We start from the raw sequence: 12,061 nt of genomic DNA on the forward strand, positions 1-12,061 counted from the left end.
TAAAAGGTGTTTTTTTTTTACTTTTCATATAATACAGTAGTCACACAATGAGGCAGTTCATATTTGTCTCAGTGAATCATTAATTTTTGACAGACACCTGTACAAAATACTTGGACTAAAGCCAGCTAAATTTTTCTGTTATCTTGCATGTTTTAATAATCTATTCACATCTAAATGCAGCACTTTTTTTTTGCAATAAGACATTTGTTTTTATTCTAAAATATCTGAATTACTTTGAATAAAGCTGGAAATTATGTTCCTTAAAATAATTAAACAAATAAGGCATGTTTTTGTAAGATATTTACATCTTTTAAGGACATTCGGTAGACTGATTCCCCACTGTTGGTTCAACCCCAAAACTTGTTTGTATTCAAAATTAATTATGACAATGCATATTTATATTAAAACAAACTATGATAAAGGGAATTATATTATATAACAAAGGGCAAGGTCACCAGAGTTCAACTATGTTTTAATTATTTTATAGTGATCACTATTAATAGTCTGTTTAGAATGTCAAAATATGTTCTCTTTTATTTTAATTTTGAAAGTTTTACTCAGACGATCGATGAAATAAAACAGTGTAGTGACGTGCCTAGTGACCTGCTAAATAACGAGATAATTCCGACGTCAAATTCTATTTTGTGCAGCAATAGTGTACAAACGTGCGCTGGTGTTGGTGATGATCACGGTGACCAGCTACACCAAAACGGACATATTTCGCATCTAACTCAACCCCATGCAACAAAAATTGATACTATGTGTTCATTATGGTCCATTCTTCCTCGACGAACAAGTACATAAGCGACAATATAGTCAAAGACGAGAAAACTGCACAAGAAATTTGCCTTATTTACACAGGCACTTTAAACATGTGGACCTCTCTCAGATTTGTTCATTTTGTAATGATATCTTGTGCTGGACGCCCTTTCACTTTTAACAGTATACCGCCCTCTTTAGGCGCGGGCGTTACGTTCAGCGTAGGTCAGAGTTCGCTATAACTATTATGGGCTAGAGTCTCATACGCGTACGCCAACTGCGTTTTGTATGACTGAAGATCGCTACATAAAGTCCTTCTAAAAGAACACTAGACTCAGCGAAGTAAGTTATTTTTCTGAATTTATTGACTCATGAGTTGATCAGGCCACCTTAGCTCCGAGTGTCGTAATTTGATAAGTGTATTTTTCGCAATTTCCATAAATTTTTCCGTAAGTCGTTCACGCTCGTTCGTTCAGTCAGCGATGACGTCATTTGAAATGTGATTTCTTTATCCTGTTATAGTTTTCACCGCTTTCTTGAATAAACTGGTTACCCTAACGCAACTGTGTACGAGTTATTTGGGAAGTGGTTGACACCAGTACGAGTACTAATGCACTTGGACCTCGGAATAGTGAAAATTCGTCTGAATATATGAAGACCACTGGAGTACAGCTAGTCTACTTCAAGCAAGGTTAGTCCCAGTGTTAATGTTGTTAATGCTTAACGGAGATTCATCATGGCGTCCATGGAAGATAACTTGCCTACAGATGATAAACAACATGATATTGAACGGAAATCTGAGGATGAAAAGTATGAGGAAAATTCACAGGACAAAGTGCGCCCTCAACGTCAAACAAAAATGACAATGAAGGCTATGATCAATGCTACTACTGATGCAGAGAAAAGCATGGCAGCAGTGTGGACAAGGTTGAAACGAATTCTAACAAACTTGCATGTGTCAACAGAATCATCAGACACACCATTAGCAGAAATTGAACACCTTACCCAACAATACCAAGACACCTGGAAACGTTTGACCACCCTGTATGAACTTGATAGCTCAGATGAAACAAAAGACCACATGGCATACATGGAATCGATATACCTTAGAAATATGCATATCATTGATTCTGAAATCAATGAGATATCAATCAGACGACTTGATCGCACTCCTCCTATCAAGCCATCACGTGGTCATACACTATCTATTTCGGGTTCCATCACGTCCAGAACGTCATCCAGACTCAGCACTGCACATGCCAGAGCCAATGCTGAAGCAGCCGCAGCTGCAAAGGCAGCTGAATATGAGAAAACAAAGGCTAGAGAAGAAGCCACCTATAGGGCCAGAGAAGCGGAGTATATAGCACACATGAAAATCTTAGAAGCCGAAAAGAAAGCAGCCATCACACTAGCGACCGCTGAGGCCTTTCAAAGGGCTGTAGAAGAAGACAACTGTCGACAAATGTACACTTCACCACTACAGTCGGCAAACGATCATGCACAACGTTTTCGTGACCATACTGAACACAATGCAGGTTCACAGGCTCCACATTATTCAGAACAAGAACCCACCTTGGGTGTTCCACACAATCTAACTCACATCAAGCCACATTCTGAGCAAATTAAAATGGAAGTGACAGCCCTAGACCGTCAAACCAACCCGTCAACCGAGGTTAACGATCTAACTCAACCAGATCCTAACCACTACATTCGTCTTCTAGCCCGTCAACGTTTACCTGTACAGGAGCCAGAGGTATACGAAGGGGACCCAATCATGTTTTTACCCTGGCGCCGGTCATTTGAATGCATGGTGCAAACAGCTTGTGTACCCACATCAGAGAAATTGTTATTCCTAGCCAGATATACAAAGGGAGAGCCGAAAACATTAGTAGACAGATTCCGTCTAAGATATGTTCGAGATGCCAGCACTGCCTACATAGAAGCCTGGAAGGAATTAGAAGAGAGATTCGGCAACCCAGCAGTAATCACGGCAGTTATTATAAAAAAGTTAACCTCCTTTCCACGATTTGGAGCTGGCGACTCTCAAAGACTACGTGACCTGGCAGATCTATGCGTAGATACTGAAGCTCATATGGAAGAACTCCCACATCTAAACACACTGAATTCTCCGCATGTATTGAATCCCATAATTGAGAAATTACCGTCATTCATCGTCAACAAGTGGAGAGATAAAGTATCAACATACAAACTAAGCCATGGAACATTCCCACCATTCAGTTTCTTCGCCTCCTACATGAAAAATGTTGCAAGATCACAGAACGATCCTGACATTCCAAAACCTAGCAACTTCGCACCAGAGAAGACTAGACCAATCCAGACAAAAACAACTGCACGTGTACACGCTACAAAGTCATCTGAAGGTGTTAAACAGTGCGTATACCATGATGTAACCGGACATGATTTATCCGACTGTAAGGCATTCGCTAAGCAACCGATAAATGAAAGGATCGATCTATGCAAGATCAAAGGCTTGTGTTTTAGGTGCACACAGAAACACCTCGCGAGAGACTGCAACTCAAGCATCAAGTGTGGTATCTGTCAGAGCACCAAACACATAACCTGTCTACACAAGCCTGGTGACACAACTAAACATGGTGCAGAAACCGAACCAAAGAAAACTGACAGAGCTCAAGCAGTAACATCAAATTGCACAAAACTCATTAAGTGCACAGCTGGACGTTCGTGTGGCAAAATAGTTTTAGCAAAGGTCTACAAACAATCCAACCCAACACATTTCATAGAATCGTACGCAGTACTTGATGATCAGTCCAATGCATGTATGGGGGACACCCATCTGTTTAATGCATTGGAGATACAGGGTCCAACACTTGAGTACGAACTGTCAACATGCAGTGCCAAGGGCGAACGCAGAACTGGAAGACGCGGTGACCACATCATAATTGAATCCATCGATGGCAAGAAGAAGTTCACACTTCCAGTCCTACTAGAGAACGATTACATACCCAGTGACAAAGATGAAATACCTTCACCAGAAATATGTAATAAATTTGATCATCTAAAACCTATAGCCGACAAAATTCCTAAATTGAGAGAACACATTGGTATACATCTCCTTATTGGCAGGAACTGTCCAGAACCACTGAAAGTCAGAGAGACCAGAAATGGACCGACCAACTCACCATGGGCTCAACGCACCGACCTAGGGTGGACGATATCTGGTGAACTGTGTATGGAAACTGTAAGGGGCGCTATCAGAGCTTCAGTACACCGTACAACAGCAACAGTGAACTACCTGGACACACAAATGACAAACAGAACAGATACAACACTCAATTGTGATCACCACTTGTATATTAGAGACCCAGTCACCCCTAAACGTGCCAACATAGACGTATTTGAAGAGACAGCAGATGACGAGAAAGTTGCCCTCTCTGTTGAAGACAAACAGTTCCTTCACATTATGCAAAAGGGTGCTCACACAAACCCTCAGGGAAACCTTGAATTCCCTCTACCTTTCAAACAACATCCGAGCGAACTACCAAACAACCGACAGTCGGCACTCAATCGCTTTAGCAATCTCCAGAACCAGCTCAAACGCAAACCAGAAATGATGCAACAGTACCTGCAGTTCATGGGCAAAGTCATCGAACGTAAACATGCTAGTCCAGTTCCAAAGTCAGAATTGGATGACAACAATTCTTGGTACTTGCCACACTTTGGTGTTTACCACCCTAGAAAATCTCAGATACGAGTAGTATTCGACTCAAGTGCTAGATTTAAAGGTGTCTCACTGAATGATGCACTACTTCAGGGACCTGATCAGATGAATAGCCTACTTGGTGTCATACTGCGATTTTGACGCAAGCCAGTAGGTACAATGGGCGACGTGGAACAGATGTTTCACAGCTTTCATGTCAACAAGGAACACCGTGATTATCTTCGCTTCTTCTGGTTCGAGGACAATGACCCCATGAGACCTGTGATACAATACCGTATGAATGTTCACCTCTTTGGGAACATTTCCTCCCCTGCCATAGCCACACTAGGCCTAAGAATGATTGCCACAGAAAACCAATCCACCTATGGTGAAGACGTGAAAGACTTCATACACAAAGATTTCTATGTAGATGACGGTTTAACATCTCAACCTGATGCAGCAACAGCAATAAGCCTCATCAAAAGAACAAGAGACATGTTAGCCACCAAGAACATTAATTTCCACAAAATAGTCTCCAATGACAAGGATGTAATGATCGCCCTCCCAAGTGAAGTACGCGCCAAGGACCTGCAATGTCTAGATTTTAGTCAAGACACTCTACCCTCACAGCAATCACTTGGGATACAATGGTCCCTTCAAGCGGACACTTTCACATTCAAAGTGGACTTGAAGGACAAGCCATTCTCACGGCGGGGAGTATTAGCGACCATAAACTCCATCTATGACCCAATAGGAATACTAGCTCCAGTTACAATAGAAGGGAAGTGCATTCTCAAGGGACTCATGTCAGAAATGCCAAAGGGACGTGAGATGGCCAGCGTTGGATGGGACGATCCGCTTCCAGCTGAATACCTTCCTCGCTGGACCCACTGGTGTAACAGACTTACATATGCAGAGAAAGTACATCTACAACGCTGTTACATTACACCTGATTTAGGTTCCATAATTCAAAGTGAATGTCATGTATTTTCCGATGCAAGCAATGCAGCCATAGCAGCTGTCGCTTATTTACGACTAGTGAACCAAGATGGTAAAGTTCATGTAGCATTTCTGCTTGGCAAAGCTAAAGTCAATCCCTCACATGCTGTGTCAATTCCTCGCTTAGAACTTTGTGCAGCTGTTTTAGCAACACAATTGGCACAAAAGGTAGCTATAGAAATTGGAAGTACTATAGACCGCACAGTTTATCACACTGACAGTACAATCGTCCTTGGCTACTTGAGCAATCGATCGAAGCGCTTCCACGTATATGTAGCAAATCGAGTACAGAAGATACATAATGTATCTTCACCAAACCAATGGCGACATGTGTCTACCGAACAGAATCCAGCCGATCTCGCAACGAGATCTGTTTCAGCCCAACAACTGATGTCTACTGTATGGCTTACAGGCCCTTCCTTCCTATGGGAATCTGACCCAACATCTGGACCCACAACGGAAAGCATCCAGTATGCAATAACAGAAGAAGACCCAGAAGTTCGAAAACAACCACGCATCCTAGCCACATCTGCCAAACAGCACAAGCCTAACGTTAATTGTCTAGGGTCTGAGAGATTCCACCGCTTCTCAACATGGACTGCTCTTAAGAGAGCAGTAGCGACCCTTATAATCAAGCTACGGAAACACCAGAGTGACAATAGTGAACTTCCATCGAAGATTGTCACCGCTGCATGTGCAGAGATCATTATCCTCCGCACAGTACAAGAAGAGGCGTTCCCAGATGAACTCAAGGTATTGATGATTGCAGACACAGCTGATGATGGTAACAATAACATAAAACGAGAGAGCCCACTGTATCGACTCAACCCATTCCTGGACAAGGATGGACTCATTCGTGTTGGAGGCAGACTTCGTCAAACCGATCTTGATCTCTGCGGCCGCCATCCAATACTACTGCCAAAAAACAGCCACATCTCTCGACTTATCGCTGAACACATTCACCAAGAGACTGAACATCAAGGTCGTCAACTCACACATGCAGCTATCAGAGCAAAAGGTTTCTGGATTCTTAGCCTACATGACTTAGTAAGAACCATCCTATATCAATGTACAACCTGCAGAAAGCTGAGAGCGAAACGTCTAATCCAAGTGATGGCAGACCTTCCTGCAGACAGAGCTGAAAACACCCCACCATTCACAAATGTGGGGATGGATGTCTTCGGTCCCTGGAGTGTAGTGAACAGGAGAACGAGAGGTGGTTCATCAGAAGCCAAGCGATGGGCCATGATCTTTGTATGTCTATATACAATAGCCATACACATTGAGATCATCAACTCAATGGATACCTCCGCCTTCATCAATGCACTGCGTCGCTTCATAGCCATTCGTGGCCCTGTTAAGAAACTGAGATGTGACCAGGGCACCAACTTCATAGGAGCGAAGAACGAACTAAAAGCAGCACTCGAAGAACTTGACCAGCATCAAGTGCAAAGGTTTCTAACAGAACGCCAATGTGAATGGGTGTTCAATCCACCTCATGCCTCACATTTTGGGGGCATATGGGAGAGACAGATTGGTACCGTCAGACAAGTCCTTAACTCTATGTACGTCCAACTTGGCAAACCGCAGTTCACGCATGATTTACTCTCCACACTAATGGCTGAAGTTTGTGCCATAGTCAACGCTCGACCCATAACCACCATATCTTCAGATGCCAATGACCCGCTGGCACTCAGTCCCAGTATGCTTCTCACAATGAAGACGCAACAAGTACACCCTCCTCCGGGTACATTCATTCAGCAAGACATGTACAGCAGGAAAAGGTGGCGTCGCGTACAGTATCTTGCCGACCAGTTCTGGGTGCGTTGGAGGAAGGAGTTCCTACAAAGCCGTCAACCAAGACGCAAGTGGAACAAGACTACTGCAAACATCAATGAAGGTGACGTCGTCCTGTTGAGAGATAAAGAATGCTCTCGCAACGACTGGCCTCTTGCACGTGTCGTGAAGACATACTACAGTGATGACAACAAGATCAGAAGAGCTGACATCATGGTTTGTAGAGACAACGTAAGAAGAATCTACCAGAGACCAATTGCCGAACTCGTTTTGATCCAAAGTATCAAAGAGAACAATTCTGAACATTAGTTGTTTTGATTATAATTAAGTTTAGTGTTAGTGTTCTAGCGTTTAGTAAAAATTACCTCTATCGCTCATTTTTAGACGGGGAGTGTGCTGGACGCCCTTTCACTTTTAACAGTATACCGCCCTCTTTAGGCGCGGGCGTTACGTTCAGCGTAGGTCAGAGTTCGCTATAACTATTATGGGCTAGAGTCTCATACGCGTACGCCAACTGCGTTTTGTATGACTGAAGATCGCTACATAAAGTCCTTCTAAAAGAACACTAGACTCAGCGAAGTAAGTTATTTTTCTGAATTTATTGACTCATGAGTTGATCAGGCCACCTTAGCTCCGAGTGTCGTAATTTGATAAGTGTATTTTTCGCAATTTCCATAAATTTTTCCGTAAGTCGTTCACGCTCGTTCGTTCAGTCAGCGATGACGTCATTTGAAATGTGATTTCTTTATCCTGTTATAGTTTTCACCGCTTTCTTGAATAAACTGGTTACCCTAACGCAACTGTGTACGAGTTATTTGGGAAGTGGTTGACACCAGTACGAGTACTAATGCACTTGGACCTCGGAATATATCTTTAATTCTCTAATTTTGGTGAATATTTTTGTAATTTTTGGTAAAAAGTGATATTTTTGACTACTAGCTGAAAACCGCAAGTCCAATTGCTTTGATAATATATTACATATGTAGGTACTACATGTGGACCTCTCTCAGATTTGTTCATTTTGTAATGATATCTTTAATTCTCTAATTTTGGTGAATATTTTTATCATTTTTGGTAAAAAGTGATATTTTCGACTTCTTGTTGAAAACCGCAAGTCCAATTGCTTTGATATTACATATATAGGTACTACATGTGGACCTCTCTCAGATTTGTTTATTTTGTAATGATATCTTCAATTCTCTAATTTTGGTGAATATTTTTGTAATTTTTGGTAAAAAGTGATATTTTCGACTTCTTGTTGAAAACCGCAAGTCCAATTGCTTTGATATTACATATATAGGTACTACATGTGGACCTCTCTCAGATTTGTTCATTTCATGATGATATCTTTAATTCTCTAATTTTGATGAATATTTTTGTAATTTTTGGTAAAATATGATTTAAATTGTTGTGCGAAATACTGGTTTGTGATTTTTTTTTTTTTTTTTTTGGTGATTTCTCCACAATGACTTTTATAGAACTGTGACATGTTTATATAGTACAGGGTTCTAAAGTAATATAATCAATGAGTTTAATCCACACTACAAACATGGATGCATTCCAATGTTGTGCTTCATAATTTCAGTGTGACCTTCAGTAAATCAGAACAAGCTCAAACATATCTTGCACAAAACATGCATTCACATTTGTCGCATGTGACCATACTTCTTGTAATCTGGAAACGAGTTATACATGATGCAGAACAGGTTTAGAACAACTTTTAACACACGGATGTTGTTGTTTTTTTTTTACTTCATAACAATAAACTTTGCAGGGCATAGCGATTACCTATGCAGAATTACAATAACCATTCATCTCTTCATTGGTTTCATTCTCACGGTGTAAAAAAAAATAAAGATATTTTATTGAGTTGTAATCAATGCACTTTTACAGTCAATTGTGACTGCATGACCTCATTTTATACTAACTGATATTAATTTTAATAGTCAATGTAAATTATTATAAGGTTATTACGAAGATACCTCAAAGTATGCACTCAGACAGTACAGCGGCAGTATCGGCCGACGCGCAGTGGAGGTCGATGCGACAGCGTACTGTCTGAGTGCATACTTTGAGGTATCTTCGTAATAACCTTATTATTATACATCTTTTCCCTTCAAGGATACATCATGGAAATGCCGAAATCCAAAAAGTTTATAACAGAATCAGTGAACTTCTTTGTATGGAGTCCGGTCAAACCCTGGTGGCAGCCATGTTTGTTTTTATTATCAGAGGACGCTTACGCGCGTAATCGTTCCATATTTGGAATTCGCATTTCCAAATATGGTAGTATGAAAATACCACGTAAAATACCGTAAAATACAAAATTACGGCACACTGTAACTGATGGCGTTACGGTAACAGATGTATAATAATATTAAGTAAGACATTAGATTCATCATGAACAACAGACATAAACCTTCATGTACTTACATACCAGTACATGCTGTTAAAGTGAAATTCTCAGGGTCGCACACCCATATCCAGGCATTTTCACTGCATGCTAACCATCACAGTGAAAACAAAGGCTGAAAATTCCCAGAAAATGGTACTTAGGAATGTTTTTTGTGACTCCCCTGAACAGTGTAACAAGATTACTCCTACATGTGTAACATATATAAATTTGGTTACCCAGGATTACTTCAAAGTTGAGTTTGTGCTGTTTCCACCAGCAGTGACGTTGGGGTCGCCCCAAGAATATTCACATAATTCAATTTTATCAGATATGATGTTGGAGATATACTCACTAAGTTTTAAATTTACATTTTACGTCACTGGCAGTGACGTTGGTGTTGCCCCAAGAATATTCACTGGATTTAATTTTATCAGATATGATGTTGGAGATATACTCACTAAATTTTAAATTTACATTTTATGTCACTGGCAGTGACGTTGGTGTTGCCCCAAGAATATTCACTGGATTTAATTTTATCAGATATGATGTTGGAGATATACTCACTAAATTCACTTTTTAAATTTAAAATTTTTTTAATTCACTTCATACATTTTATGATGAATTGAATACTCAATTTGTTTTATAATGTTATCATACACCTTGTATTGCCTGGCCTCTTAACGCTATGGGAAGTGCGCCCTCACATCAGGGCAATAATTTCCTGTATCACACCCGGACCAGCGCCTCCAGCTTTCATCAATCAAAACAAAACATGTCATTTGAAATTACATTGTGTGTTTGTCATGCCATGGTAAAATTGTAATTGCACCTATAAGGTGTATGATGAAACCTTTATGTACCGGATACGGCCGTCATGCATGACCAAGATATGGGTCCCATATTAACAAAGATTGCTGTGCAGAACAACGCATACAAAACAAGACAGTTCCAGGGTTTAACTTGGTAATTTCTCCTTTGAATCCAAATATTATAAGGAGTCAAATTTGGTAACATCCTGACCAGATTAAACTCAAATTCATGCCACAGAGAAATTGCAAAGGATTGTGAGTAAAATCAGTGTTTATCTATCAACCATGCCTGCCCATCAACAGATCGAGAGAATGTGGGTTTGACTACCACGGACGGCTGCACACTCAGTAGTGCAATACAAGAGTATATTCTGCCCAACTGCCAGGCTCGTGGCATTCACATTGGGGTGAATGGCATCCTTTTGGATAAAGGGACGTAATGCTGACAGTCCCGCGTACTGTTCCTATAATCCCCATTGCATGTAAAAGATGAAGTGGTACTTGTCACAAAGTTTCTGCGGGACAGTTGACAATCTCAATACATGTGAATGCTATGAGTTGTGCAGTCCTTGATTTCCATGTCTGTAAACTTGCCCTGAGCCTGATGACTAGAAATCATAGTATGATGGGTAATATGCATCTTCAATCCGATAAATGCTAGTGAATTATATAAATACATGTAATTAAATCTCACACTTGCGTCGCACACATGCACAAACGACACTGCCTTTTAATTCAGTGCATATAAAAACATCAAAAAAAAAAAAAGATATACGCAACAAATAATTAACCTCTATAAATTATTACACAAAATATTAATCTTTTCATTTAAACAAAAATAAAAATTAAAACATTTTTTTTTTAATATGACATTTTATTTGAAAAGGTTTTTTTAATAAAAAGCAGTCTGCATACTACTTACTAATACCCAAATACTTGATAAAAACGAACAGTGCATAGCATTTTAAAACTTGCTTTGTCTTCTTGTTTTTCGTAAAAGAAAAAAAAATGTGATAAGAAAATCATGAAAAACGTTTTGGGATCCATAGTGACGTATAAAATTGTGTAAAATATAAAATTTAAATACACGCTGTGTGGCGACCGTATCGCTATAACCACATTAAGTGTATGTAGTTTTAATTGTACTGATATATCGTTATTGAGCAGTTTATTGATAAATATCACTGTACTTAACCACCTTCACAAACTCTGGGAGGGATACAATAACTGTGTAAATTCATGTTTACCTTTCGACTTGAGCTTGATTTTTGATTTTTTTAGGAGGATACCTGGTAGTAATGTTTTTGTTGTTGTTATTTTGTTTTGCACTTCTCTAACAATTTTCTTGTACAATTTAAAGGCCCAATTCACTTGCCCTAGGCAAGTGTGAATTGGAGGTGTGGCTAGGCTAATGAGTGTTGTTAATCACTTGTATAGCCTATGACGCATCCTGTTTCAGCAGTCCAACATCACATGACTTTGATTGATAGTAGTTAATTATTCGAGATTAGTTGCACGTCCCTTTTCCCGGTTCGTGTTTTTGACTTTTATTCGCCAAAATCTCAGCTCGTACACTATTTATTGTCATAAATACTACACACAGTCACTGCTGTGGTATTCATA

The 12,061-nt window shown here is 40.0% G+C and overlaps 2 protein-coding genes across 2 annotated transcripts; both read left to right on the forward strand.

The window, feature by feature from the left end:
- Positions 1–4,618: 4,618 nt before the first annotated feature.
- On the forward strand, positions 4,619–6,579 carry LOC146739364 (uncharacterized). The gene is made up of 2 exons (XM_085502727.1): positions 4,619–6,484; positions 6,520–6,579. Exons 1-2 carry the CDS (start codon positions 4,619–4,621, stop codon positions 6,577–6,579), a joined length of 1,926 nt encoding a protein of 641 aa, XP_085358853.1.
- A 157-nt stretch (positions 6,580–6,736) lies between these two features.
- LOC144356685 (uncharacterized) lies at positions 6,737–7,543 on the forward strand. Its single transcript, XM_085502728.1, has one exon. It carries the CDS (start codon positions 6,737–6,739, stop codon positions 7,541–7,543), a length of 807 nt encoding a protein of 268 aa, XP_085358854.1.
- Positions 7,544–12,061: the final 4,518 nt, after the last annotated feature.

The sequence above is a fragment of the Saccoglossus kowalevskii genome, chromosome 8 (assembly GCF_978046115.1).
Source record: "Saccoglossus kowalevskii chromosome 8, keSacKowa6.1, whole genome shotgun sequence".
NCBI lineage: Eukaryota > Metazoa > Hemichordata > Enteropneusta > Harrimaniidae > Saccoglossus > Saccoglossus kowalevskii.

What these genes read in the sequence shown, in the direction of transcription:
- LOC146739364 (XM_085502727.1), top strand. Translation starts at nt 4,619, where the DNA reads ATGGGCGACGTGGAACAGATGTTTCACAGCTTTCATGTCAACAAGGAA. An exon ending in TTCTTAGCCTACATGACTTA is followed by an intron (nt 6,485 to 6,519) that starts GTAAGAACCATC and finishes TACAACCTGCAG; the next exon opens with AAAGCTGAGAGCGAAACGTC.
- LOC144356685 (XM_085502728.1), top strand. Translation starts at nt 6,737, where the DNA reads ATGGATACCTCCGCCTTCATCAATGCACTGCGTCGCTTCATAGCCATT.